The 20,923-nt window shown below is 59.6% G+C and overlaps 2 protein-coding genes across 2 annotated transcripts; both read right to left on the reverse strand.

The window, feature by feature from the left end:
* Positions 1-216: 216 nt before the first annotated feature.
* On the reverse strand, positions 217-3,489 carry LPMP_090980 (hypothetical protein; the record flags this gene model as incomplete). The annotated part of the gene is made up of 1 exon (XM_010706033.1): positions 217-3,489. The coding sequence occupies one exon, from the start codon at positions 3,487-3,489 to the stop codon at positions 217-219; it is 3,273 nt and encodes a 1,090-aa protein (XP_010704335.1).
* Positions 3,490-4,908: 1,419 nt separating this feature from the next.
* LPMP_090990 (hypothetical protein) lies at positions 4,909-20,901 on the reverse strand (the record flags this gene model as incomplete). Its single annotated transcript, XM_010706034.1, has 1 exon — positions 4,909-20,901. The coding sequence occupies one exon, from the start codon at positions 20,899-20,901 to the stop codon at positions 4,909-4,911; it is 15,993 nt and encodes a 5,330-aa protein (XP_010704336.1).
* Between the last annotated feature and the right edge of the window lie 22 nt (positions 20,902-20,923).

Consider the following 20,923-nt stretch of genomic DNA (forward strand, 5'->3'; position numbering starts at 1 on the left):
ACCAAAAGAAAAGTGAGCTGACCGTGATAGTCTATGGGGTGGCGAGGAGGATGGCGCGCGGGCAGAGGGGAAGGGATGGGGAGGCGAGCAAAGAACAAGAGGGTCTACTCGCACTCACCTACTGTTGGCACCACGCCTCATTACTGACCACCATCACCACTACTACCACCGCGAGTCTCGTGCCCTTTCCTACGATTTGTTCACCCCATCTCGCCTCTACGCAAGGTGTGGCGAGGTCATCATAATCGGTGGGGCCGGTCCTCCTCCAGTTGCTGTAGCCGATGGTGGTGCGGTTCCGGTCTTTGTCGTAGCCGCGTTCTGCTGGGCGAACACGTTTTGGTAGTAGGCCTCCATCATGTCCCGCCAACGGGCAAACATTTCGTAAGAGGCCCAGGGGTCCGTCACACATCCGGGCGGCGGTGGCGGAATGGCCGGCGCGTCTGTCCTGGAGGGGGCCTGCTGCTGCTGCTGCTTGGGGATGAAGGCCGGTGCTGCCACGTTCATCTGCGCCCGTTTCTGCGGTAGTGTGGGCATCGGTAAGTTGACCCTGACGGAAGGCAAAAACGGCTTGGCGTAGTAGTTAAAGGTCGTCTTCGTAGGCGTCGAGTCCGGGGTAGCGGTGGGTTTGATAATAATAGTGGTGGTGGTGCTGCCGTTGCCTCCGCGAGCGCCGCTTGGCACAAACGGCTTGGCGTTGAGGTTTAGAGTTGTTCCGCGCGACTTGGCCGGTGTTGCTTCGTCAGTTACGATACCTTCCTCCTCCTGCGCAGGGGCAGTGGTGCTGCGCGCGGAGGGAGACTCCCCTGCCGCCTCTCCGGTTTCCTCTAGCCCGCTCGCCTGGTGACCAAGGAGGGTGTGGTGGTGTTGAGAGTTTTCACTACCAACGTGCGACGCCGCTGTCGTTCCCATAGCTGTGCCTGTTGCGGCGCCCGTAACAGAGGCTGAGGTGCCAGCAGCGGTACCAGGCGTGGCATGCATGCGACGCGGTTGTGTAGTATCCATCTCTGGTGGTGGTGTCAGGGTTGCCATCGGCGGCGCCGGGGAGCCCTCGGCTGGCGAAGCTACCACCGCCGCTTGCTGCTGCTGCTGCTGCTGCTCCAAGTGCTTCTTGAAGTCCATCTGGACGTGACGCAGCACTGCCCTCTCTGCTTGAGACACTTCAACCGGCGCTGCGCCCGACAAGTTGACGCTCGATTCCACTCGCGAGTCAGCGGTGCTCATGCCAGACAACTTCATGCTAGCAGGCTGGGTGAGCTGTGCCCGAATCATGCGGAGTAGCTCCTGCATCTCACGGTCCTCTGCACCGGCGAAGGTGTCCGCAGTGGCTGGCGGGGGGATGATAGGGAAGGCGCCGGGAAACGGGGACGCCACGAGGCGTGCGGCAACGTTGCTGTTGCTGTCGTGGTGGTCATGGCGCCCGTGACGGGCCCCGGGGATAGGTGCGTGGAGCAACGGCGGCCAGCCCACTGGTGGGGCCACCGGCTGATGCTGGGAGAAGACGGTGAGGTGAGCGTACGGGTTCGGGTAGCCGTAGGTCATCATCGCTGACGTGAAGGCAGCGGTCACCTCGTCTGGGTACGCGCCGGCCATCTCGGCCATGCTCGGCCACGGAGCAGCAGACGCCATCGTCTGCCCTCCCGGGTATATCATTCCTGACTTGTGTTGCGGTGATAAAGGGGGCATCGGCGCGCACTGGCTGTTGCTTCTCTGGTTCTTTCCAGCTGGCGCCGGCAGCGGAGCCGATGCCGCAGATGTTGCTGCTGCTGCCGTGTCGCCATCACTTTGCTGCCTCTCTCGCTGCTCCTGCATTTTCATGTGCTTGAGGCGGTTCAGTAGCACCATGATGACTTGCTGAACGTACTCGCGCCGGCGAATGGCTTCGCGGTAGGCTTCGACATCTGTCTCCTCCATCGCAGCCTCGCCGTCCTGCACAGTACATGCGCTGGCATCTGCGCTCTCGCCTCTTTTGCCAGCATCCGAGACGCTAGAGGAGCGGGGCAACACGCGGACGTGCTGGAAGAGCTCACGCAGTAGCTCCAGCGACGCCGGTGTAAGACTGTCGTTCTCGCAGAGCTCCATCAGCTCATTGAAGAATTCTAGCTCCGTCGTCATCTGTGTAGGCACCGGCGACGATTCTGTGGTGAGGGCGACCGCCGGCTCCGCCGAGGACGAGACGTCCGCGCTATCAGCTGCTGTTGCCGCCGATGGCGTCACTGGCGCTGTGCTGTCCCCCAAGCAGTAGCGAAGAAGAAGTCGGCTGATGGCGTCGAGGGCGCAGTCGTTGTATTCGTCTTGCTGTGAATGCCCGCTCACAGCGTTGCCGGCGTTGCTGCTGCCCGCCATGCCAGTGCTTCCTTCCGAAGAGTTCGGGTCATCACGGCGGCTCGCGCTGCCGCCGGCGGTGGTGCGGTTGCGCCGGGCGCGGAGCTCCTCCAGCGAAGCCTTCCCTTTAACGGTCGTCACATGTGTCGGTGTCGTTGCTGTGGAGGCGTCGACGCTTGCGCCCTGTGTGCGCTTCGCAGATGCGCTACTGGTAGCCTTCTTGCGCTTGCGGACGGTTGCCTGATGCACTGCTGCAGCTGCAAAAGGGGCTGCACTGGAGTCAACCTCTGCCATGGAGGTGGGCTGTGTCGGCCCGCCTTCCGCCTTCCCTGTCTTCGCTTCTGATGGTGATAAGGTCCCTGGTTCAGTGTCAGGCGCTGCGTGCGCCTGACCAGCACTTTCCGCCGCGCGCTTCTTGTTGGAGATGGACATGGATGACTTCTCCTCCGCCGTGGGCGTCACTACTGGGGAGGTAGGCTCTGTCACTTTCGGTTTTTTGACGACTTTTGTGGCCTTCACTGGTGGTTGTGCGCTCGGCTGCCGGGGCCCCTCACGGTGTTCTCTCATGAGCTCTGCGAATCTCGTTTGGGCGGCAAGCCTCTTTTCGAAGGCGACAGCGCCATTGCCCTCTGGTTCACTGGCAGCCACTTTTGCGGCTGCTGCTGCTACGGCTCCCAGCGCTACACCCGCTACGGATTCTACCACCGCCCCCACGGAAGCCTGCTTGGCATCATGAATCTCTGCCGCAATCGCGGACTCTGCTTGCCGTTCCAGCGCACGACGCAGCCAGATATTCATCGGGCGAGCCGGTGAGGCGTGAGCCGTAGCGGAGTTCGTCTTTGCTGCTGCTGCTGCGTCGTTTTCCGCAGGCGCTGTTGCAGAGGACTTGCTACCTTCTGCGCTTTTCTGATCGAGCGCCTCGCCCTTCTCTGTGGTGACTTCGGAAGCAGCTGCGGCTACTTCCGAAGTACCGCTACCATCGCTGCCGCCAGTGTTGCTCTGGGTGCTGCCGCCGACGCCCCGCCAGTTCATCAAGCGGACTTTCCATTCCTTTGATCCATACGTACTGCGGGTGTTTGCGCTGGCGGTGACAGTGGCGACTGTGGTCATCGACTTCGCCTCTTCCTCCTCCTCGACGTTGGAGTTCTCTGCTGCGCTTGACGACATTGAGTCTTTGACTGCGCCCCCCCTCCTCCTTTTATGTTTCTCTTCTCTGGCGCTCAGGGTGGCGCTGTTATCGCTTCGACACACGAGCGCAGGCGCAGAGGAGCGGAAACAGATGAGTGGGGGGGGGTGAGTGGCGCTGGGGGCTGCGTGCGCTTCCCACCACCACCTGCAAGGGTCCGCTTTCCTAAATGGAGGGCGTGGAGCCTCCCCCTCTCAGAGAGGGAAAAATAAAAAGAACAGGGCTGTGCCGCGAGGTGTGAAGGGGCGCTTGCAATGTGCAGGCTGATCACAACACATACCAACAAAGGCAACCGTGGGCGCGCGGGCAAGGGGGAGGGTCCGTGCAGGACAGCTGGGACACCCACCCACCCACACACAAACACACGACTGCGGTGGTGAGGCGATGAGCTCTTCGTAGACTACCCAGAAAGGGCAGTGGTGCTTGGCGCCGTGCAGACTATGTGCACACTAGAGAGAGAGAGGAAAGGGTGAGTGGGGTGAGTAGAGGGGAGGGGGGGGGGGGAAGGAGAGCGGTGAGAATTGCGGTAAATGATGAGGGAGATGGGGAGGAGAGTAAGGGGAAGGTGTGCGCCGTGAAGAAGAATGAGGGCGAGTGGGCTTGCAGTAGTAGTAGTAGTAGTAGTACTAGTAGTGGCGTGTGTGTGTGAGTCGATCTAGCAGGTGCCAGTGAGTGCATAACGGACAAATATGCAAAGCCCGTAGGTGAGGATGAGAGAGGCATCAGGGGGGTACGCGTGTGCAGCGTTGGTGTGGGTGCAGTGATGAATGGGAGGAGGAGGTGAGTGGTAGGGGAGGGCGAATGCAGAGTGGTGAAGAGGAAGGTCGATGAGGAGGGGGGAGGGAGGAGAGGGGAGTGCAGGGATGAAAACAGTGGTGTTGAGGGGCGATAAAAGGTCACCACACCTGCATGGGGCTGCCTCACAGCTGCCGGGGGGGGGGTGAGGTTAGGGGGATGTGACGGAGAGAGGTGGTGCACTTCTATGGGACATCAATCACAGAGAGTCGCAGCGCGTGCAGAGAGCGACGTGTGTTTATGACTTTGGTGAGTTTGCTCTTGAAGGCTTTGCAATAGCCTCTGCCTTCCTGTCACATCATCGACGTAGGGCGTAGGCCCAAACCCATGTTTGTGTGTGTGTGTGTGTTCCTGGTGTATGCGTATGGTGCTGAGCAGCACACAAAGAATGTGTCCGAAGTGTGATGCATCGCTGGTCATCTTGGGAGAGGTAGGAGGCGGGAGTGAGGGGGGAGGGTAAAGTCTTTACTGCTCTTGCCCAATGGCTCGGCATTGACCTACAGAGAGAGAGACCCACCCAACACAGATCGTTGAAGAGGATGGGTGCCTATACACTCCTTCCCTGCACACCCCCCTACCCCTCTAAGTCTTTCGCATCGTCATCATCACCGCTGCTGCAGGGACGCAACGGGGCTCTCCACTTGCGAACCGCCTCGCTGCGCACCCGCGTTGCAGTCGTCATCGTTCTCCTCTTCACCCGAGGACACGCATGGGGTGAAGGTAGCGAGTGGCTGCCTACCGCCGCTATCCTTCTCTTGCTGCTGCTGCTGCTGCTGCTGCACGCAGGAGAGCGTCAATGCCCGTGGAGCACCATGCAAAGGCACTATCTGGTGCCGCCAGAACTGTAGTGCGGCCAGCAGTGTGCCGAGCTTCGTCACCTTGGTCCATTGCTCGCGCAAGCTGTTCATCCCCCATCGTACAAGACGCGCTTGCAGCGAAGCTGGCGTCTCCACCTGCCGCGTCAGCGTCCAGGCGGGGAGGTAGAACTCGCGCTGACGTAGCTGACTGGGCAGCATCCACGCATAGGCACCGAGCAGCGGTCGCAGTGGGTCGGGTCTGTGGCGAACAAAGGTGACGTACAGCGTCACGCGCTGCACCTCGAGCCGCTCGATAAACATGAGGGAGGTTGTGTTAGAGTTGCCTGCACCATCGTGTGTGGTTGCGGCGCCGCTTCCACGACTGCCAACTCCAGTGTCGCGCACAGCCCTGGCACCGCTGTTCCCCACACCAGCCACAGTGCGGTTTCCGTCAGCATCGACGGTGGTGGCCCTCACAAAACCATCGTCTGGCCTACTGTGCTGCATTGCACTTCGGTGGCAGCACACAGCAGTCGAGGTGGCACCGAGTAGCAGCTGCTGTCCTCGCGCCTCAGGGCCTGCGCCGGCGATTCTTTCGGGCAGGAATGACAGTCGCCTACTGCGAGTCCGCAACCGTTTCTCTCCTCGGGTGGTAGGGACTGCCAGCGACCCGACCATCACAGCCGTCCCCCGCTGATCCAGGCGTGTACGCACTTCCTGTACGAGCTGTTGAAGAAAGACAGCCTGCGAAAGAAAGCCAGAAGTGCTACCGTCTCGCTGCTGCTGAGGTGGCGTTGCAATGGTGGTGACACCAGTCGAGGCACGCGATGGGTTAGAGTGGCGTCGGAAGTGCTGGATAGATGCCCTCCAGCTCCGCTTGACGTTGCTCCTCTCGCCCACTTGGTTGCTGTGCGTGACGTTGCTGCCAGTGCGTGTCGTGCACACCGACGATGCAATCGTAATGCTGCTCATGTCGCTGTCGCTGCTTCTGCTTCGACTAGCCATCAGCGGCAGCGGTCCCGCTCGTCGGCCGCGACGCCGCTGCCCTGCGTCTTCGCTGAGAGGGCTTTCGTTCGGGGACCGGTGCCGAGGCTCCACTTGGGCTGCAGGGGTCGGTTGCTCAGCTGGCGGCACCTCTGCATCTCTTTCGCCGTCTGCCACAACTACACTGCCGCTGCGTTGCCTCGGCCGCCGCGAGGAGAAGCGCGCAAAAGGGAAGGAAAATGCAGCTTTACTTGGTACCACAGCCATAACAGTGCCACCCGTGCCCTTATCTCTGAAGGCACGCCACGTTGGCTGTTGCTGCTGCTGAAGCGAGGAGACAGTCAACACCAGCGGCGCCGTCGTGGTGGTCTGTGAGGCGGCCGTCTTCTTGCTAAGGCCGAGCAGTACTCGCAGCCGACGCACCTCCTGGATTACATCCACCAGCAAAAAGTCGGTCAGCATCACGACGAGCGGGGTCAGAACGCAGCGCAGCTCTGTGTAGCGCGTCACGCCATCAGCGTACTTGATGAGACTGTAGCTGAGCTCCAGGTCATTTCGCTTCTCCATGCAAAGAAGAAATGCGTCACTTCGGCCAAGAGCTGTGTGGAGCAGGTGGTTAACAGTGGCGGCGATGGGCGCCAAGAGCGTTACACAGCCGGCGCGATGCTGCGGCCGTCGCTTGCTGGGACTACCAACGCGGTCGCTGGCGTTTCGCTTCGCACGTGAGGACAAAGATGGGGAGTCTGAGAAGACCAGTGGTGTTTGCGGCATCGCCGCTGCTGCATCTGCACTGCCTTGAACTGCGTCTGCACCTTGCAGCATGGCAGTAGACGGTGGCAGCCGAGGCCTCGCTCGATAAACAAACACTGTCTCTAACTTCTCATCCACCCACTGCATCTGGTGTACCGCAAAGTAGAAATTTTCGTTGTCCTCCGTGGCGAGGCGCTCCAGCTGCACCCCCTCCAGGATAATCGAGAAGAGGGCTACATTCGCAACGCTGGACGCCGGTGCAATCTCCGCCACGGCTTTGACAGTGTTGTTGCGCTGGCGCAAGAGGCGTCCGCGTGGCGGCATGCGTGTACCATCGGTGCTGGAAGCCGCGGTGTCGCCGCCACGATCAGCATCCTCGGCGGGTACGATTACCGCACTAGATGTGTCATCGTCGAACATCCCATCATCACCGCCATCGATCGCAAACGGCGTTGTGAACTTCGCCGCAGCCGCCACGTACGTGCTCATCTCCTGTATCCAGCTGAGCTGCACCATCGTCATGCGTAAAGACATGGCTTGTGAGGTGCGCCATGAGTCGATCGCGGCGTAGACCGGCACAGGGGACTCTGTGATCAGAACTGTGACGCGCGTCTTCTCAGCATTGGTATAACTGCGCACGTGGAAGGGGAATACAGCTGCTGCCGCAATCTGTCCGTGCAGCTCCGCACCCAGCTTCACCTGTGTCGGGTGCGGGTGCAGCTGGCGTGCATGTTCGAGCATCTCAGCGGCGGTCGCAGCCTTGGTGTCGACGTGCCGTGTCACCTGGCACTCACCGGCGCTGAAGTCCACATCAAACCACCGGCCCTTGTAGCCAAGGATGTGCACACGAATGGCGTGCTCCTGGCGCGCGTCCTCCCAGAGGAAAAAACGATTCTGGCGAGGCGGAATGCGGTTGCGGCGGCGGCTGCCCTGCTGCCGCACCATGACGGTATGCGACTTCGTGCGGTTCTGCAAGAGGATCTTCGTTCCCTGAATCGGCTGCAGCAGCACCGCTAGTACATTCTCAGCGCTCTGCACCACCACGGCAATACTGCCTGTGATGACGGCGTCGGTAGCGTACATGTCGTGCGGCTCTAGCTCTGTCGGGTGTGGCGCGGAGGGCCGCTGCACAATTAAGTGGCCGCCGTAGCTCACGGCCACCTGCTTCCCCGGCGCACGCGGCGCCGCCCACAGGTTGAACGTCGCTTCACCCGGGCGGTCGACATCCATGTACGGGGTGTACTGCGACTCGTAGGAGGCCACATTGCGATGCTTGACACAGTCTGAGCCAGTGATGGACATAATAGTGGGCAGTGCCCCCTGCAATACCTCCTGCACTCGGAATTGGTTTCCCTCGATCGGGCCAATGCAGCTCACGTGGTAGTCACCGGGGTTCAGTTGTACCTCTGCGATGGAGGTGAGGGCGCCAACGGTGTCGTCCGTCTCAAGGAGAAGTCGACGCCGCACCGCTTGTGGGGCTGTCTCGGCAGCCGTGAAAGGCAGTGTTGCGGCCTCATTGCCGCTCTCTGCTGTGGTGGTACCGATCTCCCGCATCAGCAGCCGTCGCCGCCGCCTCTCTGCCTTCTGCATTTCGTTTTCTAGTCCAGGAAAGCGAAATTGAAGTCGCAGTCGCTTGGAAGTGTTGTTGTAGAAGACCCACCGCGGCGTGATTTGGATGACTATGGGCCGCCCCTCCTGCGCGTTTGGGAAGAGAATTGAGTAGTTGCAGCTGCGCGTGATGCCGAGTTGAGGCAGGGCGGACACAAATACACCACTGGAGCCGACGTCGATGGGCACCGCACCAGACCAGCCACCGTCCATCCCAATCGCAAAGAAGCCCTGCGTGAAGTCAGCGAGTTGGCAGCCGATCAGGAACGGCTCCCCCTGCGACGGGATGATGCCACTGGTGCTGTTCTGCCCAGGGCAGAGACGGCCCTGCAGAACGCTGTCGGTCATGAGCAGCGGGTACTCGGTCAGGTTGTATACCCATAACGCTACAGACAGCACCACTGTGCGCGACATCACACTGACTTGCACATAGAAGGGCCGCCCGTTGTTGTCGCGTAGCTGCAGCAGACGTGGGTGATGATCCACGGCATCGCGCAGATGCGTGATCACCGAGTCAAGGTCCGCCGTGAAGAAGGCGTCACCGGTGCTCTGAGTAAATGACAGACCTAGGACGAGATTGCTTCCGTACGTGCAGAAGTGCAACGGGAGAGCGTGCTGATGTGGAAGCGCGTCATGGGCACCGAGAGTGACAAGGCTGCGGTAAAAGCGCTCTCGATCGTGCCGCCCGCGCCCGACAAACGGCGCCGTCCATTGTGCGATGAGTGTGGCCTCGTCTGGAGTCTGTGGGCCCGCAAGCGGGTCCTGCTGCAGCACCACTACCCGTGCGGTGAGGCCAAGGTGGTTGACGAGAGTGAGACGGGGGTACAGGGCGATACGCTGCACCAACCCGTCTGCAGAATACGTGCGGATCACAAAGAGGGCGAGCAGCCGCGCATCGTCATCGTCGCCGAAGTGGCTGCTGGTAGCACGGTGGTGCAAAGGACACGCTGCGTCTTTCGCCGCTGCCGCACCTGCCACGCCTGCAGATGGAGGCACCGCACCACCCTCCACATCAACGCGCCGGAAGGAGAGAAAGCGTCCGCTCTCCAGTTGCCCCAACACGATGCGCGCCTCATACCAGCGCAGGAGCGTTGCAGCGGTGCTCATCGTCTCCGTTACCCCAACCGTGTACCCGGAGACGTTCATGCTGTCAGAGGAGACCGCGGCTGCACTCCGTGCAGCCGGTGACGGCATCCACCGGGTCGAGGGACAGCACACGCGCAGCACCACTTCCTTGTGCACGTTTTCTTCATACAGCGGGAGCTGCCAGCCTGGCGGCACCGTCGCTGACGTCGCAGGCCAGGATACGGCGTCCGCAGCCGAGTTGGATCCTTTGACCAACTCGGGGGAGGACAGAAGCTGCAATGTGCAGCCAGTTTCGTTGCAGAGGGAGCTGCGTGCTTGCAGGCGCACGACGAGCAGGTCCCCGCTGCCTCCCTCGATATCCTGCCCTGAAGCCACTGGGGCTGTCGCTGCTGGGCTGTGGGACGGCGGTTGCGGACGCTGCTGGTGCGCCACTAGTGGGACATGGGCAGTAGCGTGGGTGCGCAACTCCCCTTTCCATTGTCCAGAGGGCTGCTGGCTTCCTTCGGTCCCTGCTGACAGTGTAGCACCGCCTCCGTGTCGCTGGCCTGGATGCGAGTTGGTGGAGGCAGCACCGCAGTGTACTTGCAGGCGATCGTAACGGTCGTGGGTACTGTGCAGCTGGTTGTGCAGCGGCGGCCCTCTACACTCAGCAGGTGCGCAGTCACCGGAAGTGCGGCGAGTTGCACCGGCCCTGCTACTGCTGCCGCCTCGAGTCATTTGCGAAGCGACATCCTTCGTTAGCGAGCCCACGCACATGAATGACGCGTTACGGGAAGGCGGTGCGGAGGTGTCGGCCGAGGACGCAGTGGGGGAGCGGTGATGAGCATGTCTTCGGTGGTAGTGCTGCTGCTGATGCGCGGCAGGAGTCGAACCATCATTGTTGTTTTCTTCGCTGGTGACTACAATGGGGTAGCATAACGTGTCGGCTTCCTCCTCTGTGTCTACACAGGTCAACGCTAACGAGTACGCAGGCGTCTTGAAGCCACCTCCGCTCCTATGGCTGTCGCCATAGTCGCTGATCCCCGCCGCCGTGGTGGTCATCCATGACGCTGCTGCCATGGGTGACCTCGGCCGTGAGGTCATGTTGCTGTCCAGGCACGATGGCGATGCCGCTGTCGGTGTGGGTGCTGCTGCAGCCGCTGTTCCTCTGGGGAGAGTGGTGTGTACGGTCAGAGGTCTCGCCATGCCGTACTGCAGGGATGTAAAGGCTAACCAGTTGGTTGTCGCGGCAGGGATAGCGACGCAAGAGAGAAATGAAGAGGCACCACTGGAGGTGTCCGGATGCTGCTGCGGGGTCATAAGAGGTACCCGCGTTGTTGACTTAGCAGCGCTGATGGTGGCCCTTGCTGCCAGCGCTGTCTCTCCCTCAGCATTTAGTGCCCAGGCGCCCTTCACCCTATTCCACTCCACACACTCGGCCGTGAAGAAGGTCAACATCAGCGAGTGGGCACGGCGGTACGAGATGAAGATATCGGTAGAGGAGGCGGGTGGAAGCCGGTAGAGCTCGTTGCAGCGCCACAGCATCGGCACTGCTGTTACTGCTGCAGACGTCAATGATGGCGATGGGTCTACCGATCTGACCGCTGAACTCCGCACATCAGACGTTGCCGTCGACGGCACCTTCGTCACTGCCGCGCGCTCACAGATGGCGGCGAAGAGGGTGTGGCTAAAACTATTCAAAAGGCGATGTGTTGCCATCCTAGGGGAGATGGTCGTAGTCGCCAGGGGTGCCCCTGTACCTGAAGTCTCAGATGGCCTGCGGTGACCATCACGCTGAGACAGCGACATCGACATGACGAGTGGGTTGGAGGTGGTGGCGGCAGCGGCAGGGAAAGGCGATGCTGATGATGTCGCTGCCACTGTCAGAGCATCGACGCTGCTCTGGTCACCGGTCCCCATCGCCACTATATCTCGTCGCGGCTGCAGTTGTGGGCGCTTCGAGCTCGTGTCTGAGAATGTCTCAGTGTTGGCATTGCTTTCCCGGCCACTGCTGCTGCGACTCTTATCGTTCCCACTGTTGCTGCTGTCGTCCCCATCGGAGCTAACAGAAATGCTGCTCGCTGTAGTGTCGCTTCTGCTGTCCCTTCCTAAACACTTTTCTTCGTCTCTGCCCTTGGTCAGAGACGCCAGGGCCACGCCGGCGACGGATGCCGGTGCTGCCGAGCTGCCTGCCTCTCCCACTGCAGCGACCGCCATGGTCAAGCGTCGCCTAAGGCACGTAGCTAGGGTTCCAAACTGGTGATTAATGTAAAGTATCTTTGCAACGATAAGATGCGAGCATTGCCAGTGGACTCCATCCACCACCAGGGAGGTGTGTCGGTTGCTGCTGTGGCGCGACACCGTCTGCGTGAGCGACCACGTCAGTGCAGCGCTCGGCTTGAGGAGCACGTCCCAGCGACCACGCCCGTGAACCCGCACGCTAGCTCTTTGGCATTGTACGAGGGAGGTGGAGGCGAGGGCCGAGGTAGATGTGCGACGCACCACGACATCCTGTACGTGCATCTGAACGAGTGGGTAGCGGTGATCGCTGAAGATAACCTCAACGGAAGCAGTAAACACTACCCACGAGAACTCACGGGACTGCTGCTTCAGAAGGCGAAGTTGTTGGCACCTACGCCGACGCTGCAGTTGTTGCTGCTGCTGCCGCCGCGCATCAACAGTGGATGTGGGGCACACCTGGCCGTCGTCGTCCTCTTTGCTCGCGGCACCGCCCTGCCGTAGGAACCTCTTCGTGACGCTAGATCTGTACGGGGCAGAGTTCTGCAGGGTGGCGGGGGGCGGCGTTTTCCTGTAGCACTCCGTGCTTGGTCCTGACAACAATGGCCGCGGCCGGTCGATGCTGTTCGCCCCATCACTTGCTGCTGCTGTACTTGTGGCTGTCGCAGAGGCCTTGTTGGTATGGTTGACGCGTGCGTAGCCGCTTCTTGACGGCGGCATTGCAAGCACAGTTCCCTCGTGCTCACTACTTCCACTGGCGCCGCTGGTGGGCCTCTCCTGCACCTCTTCTTTTTCTTTGCTCTTGTCGCTGACATCGCCCTCGTCGTCGTACAGCTCATCGTCTTGCTCATCCTCTTCTCCCTGCGCACCGGTGTTGTTCGTGGTAGCTGTTGATGCTTTCCATGCCAAGGTGGCCTCTACCATTTCGAGGAATGCCTTTTCTGCTTTGCTGTGGGCCAGGTGCTTGGCGTACAACCGCAGTGCCTGTAACTCTCCAGCGTACGTGGACATGATCAACAGGTCTGCACGGCCAAGGTCAACCTGCACCGCACCCAGCGAGACACCGTGGTGCCGCCCATTGTTGCTATACACGCGTACGTCGACAGGTGCCAGCACCGTCGTGCGTGCCGTCGTCGTGGCGGCGTTGTAGACGGACTCCGAGAGTACCATGAACTTGGTGCACCGCACGTCGTCGTGCAGCAGTCGTCCGTTACAGAGGCTCATCCATGAATCTACCGCTGTGCGGATGTGCAGCTGCCGGGACTCGTGTCTCGGCTCGATGATGACTGAGATGTGAGGCAGGTGAAAATGCACATTACGGTGCACCATCTGTGAGTTGTGTAGGTCTGCATGGGACGACGGAGGTGGTGATGGCGATGACACGTCTGCTCTTGCTTCCTCGCTTCTCTCCGCGGCTTTGACCACTGTCGAGTGTTTTGAGCTGAAGGCGGACGAGTCGGGCACAGGCTTTTGGGTCGAAGTAGTCGTTGCCCAACCGTTGCCACCGCCCGCTGAGCTCCCTGCCGTGGTTTCGATAAAGCCCAGCCGCACCTGGGTGCATTCTAGGTAGCTCCCCTCGCCAATCGCCATGAAAGGCAGTAGAGCCGTCTCCACACCAACGTTCGCCGCCGTCTCGACCAGGGACGAGCTCCACAGCGCAAGTGGGAGCCGCACACGGCCGCTGCCGACAAACCGAACGGTGAGTCCACTCTGGACCACCACTACCACCCGCTGCAGTCCTGCCGGGCGAAGAAGCAGTGAGGGGTCGAGCACGATGTCGTGACCATTGAGGTACACCGTCAGCAAGTTTGTGTCTTGGCTTGAGAAGAAAAGGACGAGGCCGTCGCGGGAGAGGGTGATGTCGTGCTCGAGACCCCAAAAGGCTCCACGAATCTCATGCACACGAAGACCTTGACCAGGTTTCCACTGCACAGGCGATAGAACAGGCACCGTGGCTTCCTCCTCACTTTTCTCCAGCAGCGCTGTCACAGCAGCAACGGTGTCGGCGCTGTGGGGCCTGTTCGCTATAGCTCTCACCCGCTTTTCCTCCTCCTCTGCAGCGGCTCGCAGCGCGGCGACCGGGTGCTCGACGAGGCAGCTCAACCAGGCACGTAACGCGACTGCACTGAGATCGACAGCCAGCGTCTCCAGGCGGCATCCCACTTCACCTTGCATCATAGCAGCCTGTCTCTGGTCCCCGCTGTCATTGCGGTTCGAGGTATCGGCGCTTGTCGAGGGTGCCGTGGGAGCTGCTGCCACTGATGGGGGGTCGACCAAGCTGCTCCTCCCTGCACGCCTTGTCGGCTCTGAAGGCTGAGGCTGCGGCTGTGACAGCACCGGAGCCCATAGTGCGGCGAATGCGTTCGTGTCCTGTCGCGACGTCGTTGGAAATGCGCTGATGCTCTGTGCCGCAGGTGCAGTCTCCATTCCCCGCGAGACCTCCGGAGCCCAGGCAGCGCCTTGAAGGTCTCGTGCCACCGTTTCTTCGGCTTTTTCGGCCGACGGATATGTGATAGCGAAAGACGGAACGTACAGCTCCACCTGAGTCATAGAGAGGAGCGGACGACTGGGGCTCTTCACTGAGGTACACACGCACGACTCCAACTGGACAGAGTGCGCGTCGGTGAAGCTGGATACGATGATGCCACTCAGCTGTACACGCAAAACATCCACACACGCCTCCTCGAGTATTGTGGTAGGGGCCAGCAGCTGCTGCCGTACAGCTGTCGGTGAGGCGGGCGGTGGACCCAATTGCCAGAGAGTACGACTGTGCGATGTCAGGCTGGCGTTGCTGCTCATGGGGCTTTGTGAGGTACTGCTGTTCATGTTCGTGTGCTTACTGGCTGGGTGGAGTGATTGCAGAGGTGCGACAGTAGTGGCGAGGAACGTCATGAGGCGCGGTGTTCGGGCCGTAGTAGCCGGCGTAGGACTTGCCGCTGCTACGCAACGCGTTGCGGCGTGGACGACTGCGTAGTGCTGCCAGAAATCTTGCTCTTCGGAGGCAGTTGCGGCGCCTGTTTCGGCATCACGGTAGTAGACGAGCCTAATACACACCTCCGCCACAGTCATGCGCATCTGCAAGCGAGACTTCGTGGTAGCCTGTGACACCAACGTTGGCATGGCAGCCGTGACGTGCGTTAACGACTGTGCGTGGCCATTATAAGCCTCTGCCTCTTGTGATTCGACGGGGGCCTCGTTTTCTGTCGGCGTTGGCAAAATCGGCATCCCGCCCACCGTGTGCAGCGAAGGGAGGGGGAGGAAGATGCTCGATGTACTACGCTCTTTCTCTTCGACCATTTCGCCGGGGCCGCCAACAGACGACTCACGCACACACTCTTCTTTTCTGGCTGAGTTGGTGTCATTCACCTGCTGTTGCGCCAGTTTCCACGTTGCTTGAGACTGTTTTTCTGTCCACACGCGCTGCTGTGCGCTGTCGTAACGGAGCACGTACGTCATCTTCGTCATTCGCAAGAGCGCAGGCAGTGCGCGCGAAGACGCATACCTGCCGGAGCTGCCGCCAAGACCGTTGCTGGCGCTGCCAGTATAGCTGCTCGACCCACTTCTGCTGTAGGTGAGCAGTGAGAGAGGTGAGGAGATGGAGGGGCTGGATGTCGCGGCACTGCCTCGCGCTGCCATCGGAGGCTCCACAAGGTACGTGAGGTAGTACTGACTGACGGCCGTGATGCCCTGCGGGACAGGTGGTGTTGTTACCGCCACCGCACCCTGGGCTCCCGTTGCTGTCGCTGCAGTTTTCCCCTGAACTTTATGCAGCAGCATCTCGCTCAGCACAACATACGCGGAGGTGTTGAGTACGACGCAAATCGGCGTCACTAAGAAGACAGACGTTGGTTGCGCTTCCGCGGGGCGCGTGGGGGTCCTGATAGAACTGGGTGCCGCTGTCGCTGTGACGTTGCTTTTGCTGTCGCTGGTGGTCGACATTATTGTGTGTAAAGACGCAGTGGAGGGCGACTGCGAGCGGCTCATGATTGCGCTGGTGATATCGTCCCCACCGTTCACTGCAAAACTTATCTCGAGCTCTTCTTCGCTTGCCGCTACTCGTGCGTCTTCCTGCTCGACAGATACAAAGATTCTCGACGATGGGGCCCCAACCAAGCCTGTGCCATTTGCGGGTTTTCCTGCGCCTGCGTCCCCCGTCTGCGAGGCGGTGTCAAAGCGCGTGCGCACCTGGAGTGGATACAGTAGGAGCGGCATGCAGGCCGTCACCAGCGGCAGGTTCAGGTGCTGCTTACTCGTCGGCTGTGGCTCCTCGAGCGACGTCACCTTCTCGCCGACGGCGGGTTCCGTGGTGCTGGTGCTCTCTGCGGTAGTCCACCAGACATACGCCTCTACTGCCTCCACCTCCACAAGAAGCGGCACGGACGCCGTCAGAGGAAAGCGCTGGGGAGTGTGTGCGGTGGTGTCGCAGTTGTCGTCGGTGAGCTGGTCGGCTGAGGGGTGGCGGCTGGGCGTATTGTAATCGTTGCACCGCGCATTTGCAAGCGCCACTGTCACCCCCGCTCGCAGGCCCCGTTGTAGTCCGCTCACCCACTCAAACGTGAGGCAGGCACTGTGGATGTGTATCGCCAAGGGCGGAGAAAGGAAGGGTAGCAGTTGCGCCTGCGCGTCGGCGTCAGTACCGCTGCTGTTGCAGCTGCCCCCACCACCACCGGCGGATGTGGTACAGCAGCACGCGTAACGCAGCTTCTGGCGCTGGCTCTCCTGCAGAATCACGGCATTGAGCAGGGCAGTCTGTGCGCTTCGAGCCTCAAAAACTGCGCTCACAGCGGCAAGCGTGGAGCACTGCTGTAGCTGTACGAGGGTGGTGGTATGGGAAAGCTGCCCTACGATAGCGGGCAGCACCAGTCGTCGGCGTACCTTGACCGCTGTTGGACCTGTAGCGTGCGACTCTAATAGTATTGCAGGTACCATATCCACTTCCCCCGTGCTCCTGCTACTGCTATTACTGCTGCTACGAAGAGACAGAACAGCGTAGCCGCTGTCACGCAACGCAGCCAGCTGCTGCACCAACGTTTCCACCCCTGTCGCTGCGGCGTACCACAGCTGCTCATGAACCAACACATCCAGCTTCGGTATACTCAGTGCGTTATAGCCGGGTGAGGCCACATACTCCAATCCATCCCACAGCACTGCTGCCGCCGCTGCGAAGGGCAGATGAAACACGATTGGAGAGCTGTGCACGTTCACGATGAGGCGGCGCGGGTTCTGCGCCTTGACGGTGGTAATGCTGCTCCCGTCCCCGCCGCCATTGTCTTTCCCTTCTGACGCAAACGCAGATGAGGCGGTAGCTGCGCGGCCCGATATGGGGAGCGGAACCGTGTTGGTGAGATTGAAAAATGTAAAAAAGGTCAGCCACGCGGCTACCTCAGCTGGCGAGCGCAGACTCATGTGCAAAGGTCCCGGCAACGCGCCGCTGCCAGGCACAGCTGTAGCAGTCAAGGAGACTCGCAGAGACTCGTCGGAGCTTCCCGGCCAGAACGGCGGGCGGCTGTCCATCGTGTACACGACGTGCACTTGGATGAGGGATGAAGCAGGCGGCGGCGAGGCCCAGTGTTGCGGTGTCGCAAAGTACTCCTCGTCCGGAAAGGCAGCGTGTTGGACGTCAGGTGAATGCGCGGCGCGCACGGCACTCCCCTCTGCGTACTGCGCCGCTGTCTCGCTCATCGTACGTGGGAGAGTGTGCAACATGGCACTGACACGGGGCATTGACAACAATCCTCGCGCAGTCACCTCTACACAGTCGTCTCGCTTCAGCACGACACTTTCCCAGCTCGGCACCTCGGCGTGAAGGTACAGGGGTGCCACACTGCCCTCACCCCATGGATAGTACAGCTCCGATTTAGCAACCTCAATGCACAGGCGCACATCGGATGGAAACACCTGCGCCGAGTATGTGGCACACGAGGCGAGGGTAGTCAACGATGCAGAGGTGCCTTTCACCCCACTTTCCGGGAGGCGCGAGATGCGGGCAAAGGCGGCAGCGCCAAGCGCCTCCACGGAGGCAGAGGCAGGCGACCGCGGCGCGAGTGTCGCACCGGGGTGGCTGAGGCGGGAGGAAAAATGGAGACGCGAACCGATGTTACACAGGCGACATAGCGGCAGCGACGGCGTGTTGAAGTGCGTCCAGGCGGCCATTAGCGTTGGCATGTGCGTGACGACTGCCACGTTGGACAGCTTCATGGTCATGTTCATCCGGCCGTACGGGAACATGAGCAAGTCTGCGTCGCTTGGCGCACACAGATGAAAGTCCACCTCTGCGCGCATACTCTCTCGCGGCACGAGAAGAGGAATGTGTGCCGGTGCATCAATGAGATATGCGTTCACGCCTTTCTGGAGCACGACGTGGATATCCATGCGCTTGTCACTGTACCGCTGCAGAGATACGTGCAGGCACTCTTCACCAAGAAGCTCCACGGTGAGCGGAGATGGCGTTAGTGGCGGGGTCGCGCCGAGGTGGCGCATGTCGGCGCTGCCCGCCGTGCCGTCGGGGACTGCACTATCAGCGTATTCCGGCAGCAAGGTCAAATCACCGCCGTTGCTGTCTAAGAGAAGCATCGTGTGGGTGCCTGTAAAGAAACCGCTGACGTGAGGGGTGGTGTACTTGTCGCGCTCGGTCAGATACACGTGACGGTCCTCCTCGAAAAGAATCATTACCACAGTGTCGTAAAGAGACTCTACACTGCATATCAGATCGTCGCCGAGGGATAGGGTCACGTGGTTGAAGCTACACGTGAAGGCAGTGCCGCTGTCCTCAATGTTGTCAGCGAATGGTGAGTGCGCCAAGAAGTCACCTGCCCATATTTGAATGTCGATAAAAGGATCTTGCGGCCGCGGTGGAATGCTGTGGCACCATCCTTCCGTCGTGCCACCGGCGGCGCTGAGGTGAATGTACCATCCATCACCGAAGGTGGCTCGTACAGAAAATTTTTCTAGCGCCAGAGCACCGTATTCGATAAACTCGAACCGCAGCGCCAGATTCACCTGGGACTTTTCCTCCTTCAATAGCGCACCCCGTTTTGCGTCGGCTGAGCTCCTAGCATGCGGGTCTGACACAAAGCTGCTCGCGTGGCTGGACCACCGCTGCTTCATTGATTCAAGAAGCTGCTTCACGTAGTCAAAGCCCTCAACGTTGGTGGACATGCTTGCACTGTCGGTCACTACCTCAATACGAATACCGTCACTGACTACGGTGGGAGCCACGGTAATCGAGCACAGCTGCACGAGAGTAGAATCATTGGCAATGACGCTCATTTCCTGAATTTCAACCACAATTGGCATATTCTGCGCGAGAGTTAGCTGAGAGCGCTGCGCGTGCAAGTAGACTCCACCAGCCTTCCCGGTAATGGATTTCACGATGATGCCAAATGACGAGAACAGCTGTTGCTGCTTTTTCATCGCTAGGTAGTCCAGCTTGTCTTCCACCAAGACTGCAGCGGGTGAGACATCCAACAAGTCCTGATACAGAAATGGCTTTGCGGCAGCGATGTATGAGGTTACCTTCGCAACCAGAAGCTCTTGAAAACACAAGTCGAGACAGGTTACGATCTCTTCAATGACAAGCTCGCCGCTGCTTGGGGAATGCCCCCTTTTCGACGCTATAAGCAACACACCGGCGGTGTCACTACCGGCAATGGCAAGAACGGGATTATCTTCGTCCTCCTCTGCAACCACGGTAGCGGTGGCGGCGGAGAGCTGGACGTGCAGCTGGTCTTTGCTCACAGTGGCACCGATATACGCCTGATTCGCGACACCCCTTAAATTTTGGTCGAAGGAAACTGCGAGCTCTGAACATTCAATGGTTAGTACAATCTCAACCGGTAGAGCTATTGAAGGGTACCACCCCGGAAATGACCCATCACGTGACTTTTGCTCGCTCATGTAGCGGTAATGCAGGTACTGTGTGTACGCGTCCCCCTGCAGTGGCGTTTTCGTGCGCTGAAACTGTGCCAAGCACTCTCTTGCCGCGTTCCAGCATGCCATGACATCTTGCGCAGAGATGCTAGCCAGCTGGTCGTCACTCAAGTTCTGTCCTTGACCATCGGGAATCCAAGGCGCTTGGAGAAGCTGCAGACAGAAAGTAAAGAGGCTAGAAAGAAAGAGCTTGCGCTGCTGATACGCAACCACTCTGCCAATTGCATAGGTCCACCACTTTAATGTTCCGGCCGGGTCACCAGCTTGAATGCGACTAGCAGGTCGACTGTCCCCAACGAAGGCACGCCGCGGCGCCTGTTTCACGCTTTCAAAAAGAATTCCGATGGCTATAATGCAGGATTCGCTCCATTTAAGAGCTACTTTTCTGGTCACGAGCGCAATACACACGCGCAACTTTTTTTGCTTATTAGAAGGCTGATTTTGCCAGCAAACGGTCAACACACCATCAGAAGACATCAAAACATATTCAGCATTGCTGAAGGTGTCCGCACTCTCCCAACGCCGAAATTGGGATGACGGCTGTTGAAGCACTTTTTTGTCATTATTAGAGGAATACAGCAGGTACACCGAGGCCCCTTCGTATGAGGTAAGACGGTAGAATGATTCACTCACAGCTTTATCCTCAAGCCCAATGAAAACGGGTTTGTAATTCGAGTCTGTCGCCTCACACGTCAGCTTATCAAAGTGCGCATGCACCCCAGCAGTTTGCCCTTTCCAACAGCCGGTCTTGTCTTCTAATCGAAAAGAAATGTTCTCCAGACGAAAGGCTAAATGTTTCAGAATGGCATGCTGAAGCCGACCAAGGAAGCTGTCCTTACAGTCTTTTTCAGGAGTTTCCTCGTTTGCTTTATGTGCGAGGACCCCCTGTGTAGCGGTAAGGAACTCTTCCTTCGTTCGAAAGAATTCCGTCGGAGCATCACTACGCTGGTACTTTGGAACTATTGTAATGATAACATCTCGCACAGTCACTTCACACCTCTTACTGTAAATGGAATGCCATGGTATCTTAATGCTGAGGGTCCCTATTGTACCTCTTTCGAGTTCCAAGCTCTCTGAGAAGGATAGCAAGTCAGGCGATAATTCAAGCTTCTTGAGTTCAATGGATCCCCTCAGGAGGCTGACATTGACCGAGTCTTTGTTGAGACCTTTGACGAATCTACCCAAGTATGTTGATAAGGTGAAAGCGATGTAGCCTTCGAAAACCATGCCTCATTCTTCAGCAGTGACA

This window comes from Leishmania panamensis (genome assembly GCF_000755165.1).
Source record: "Leishmania panamensis strain MHOM/PA/94/PSC-1 chromosome 9 sequence".
NCBI lineage: Eukaryota > Euglenozoa > Kinetoplastea > Trypanosomatida > Trypanosomatidae > Leishmania > Leishmania panamensis.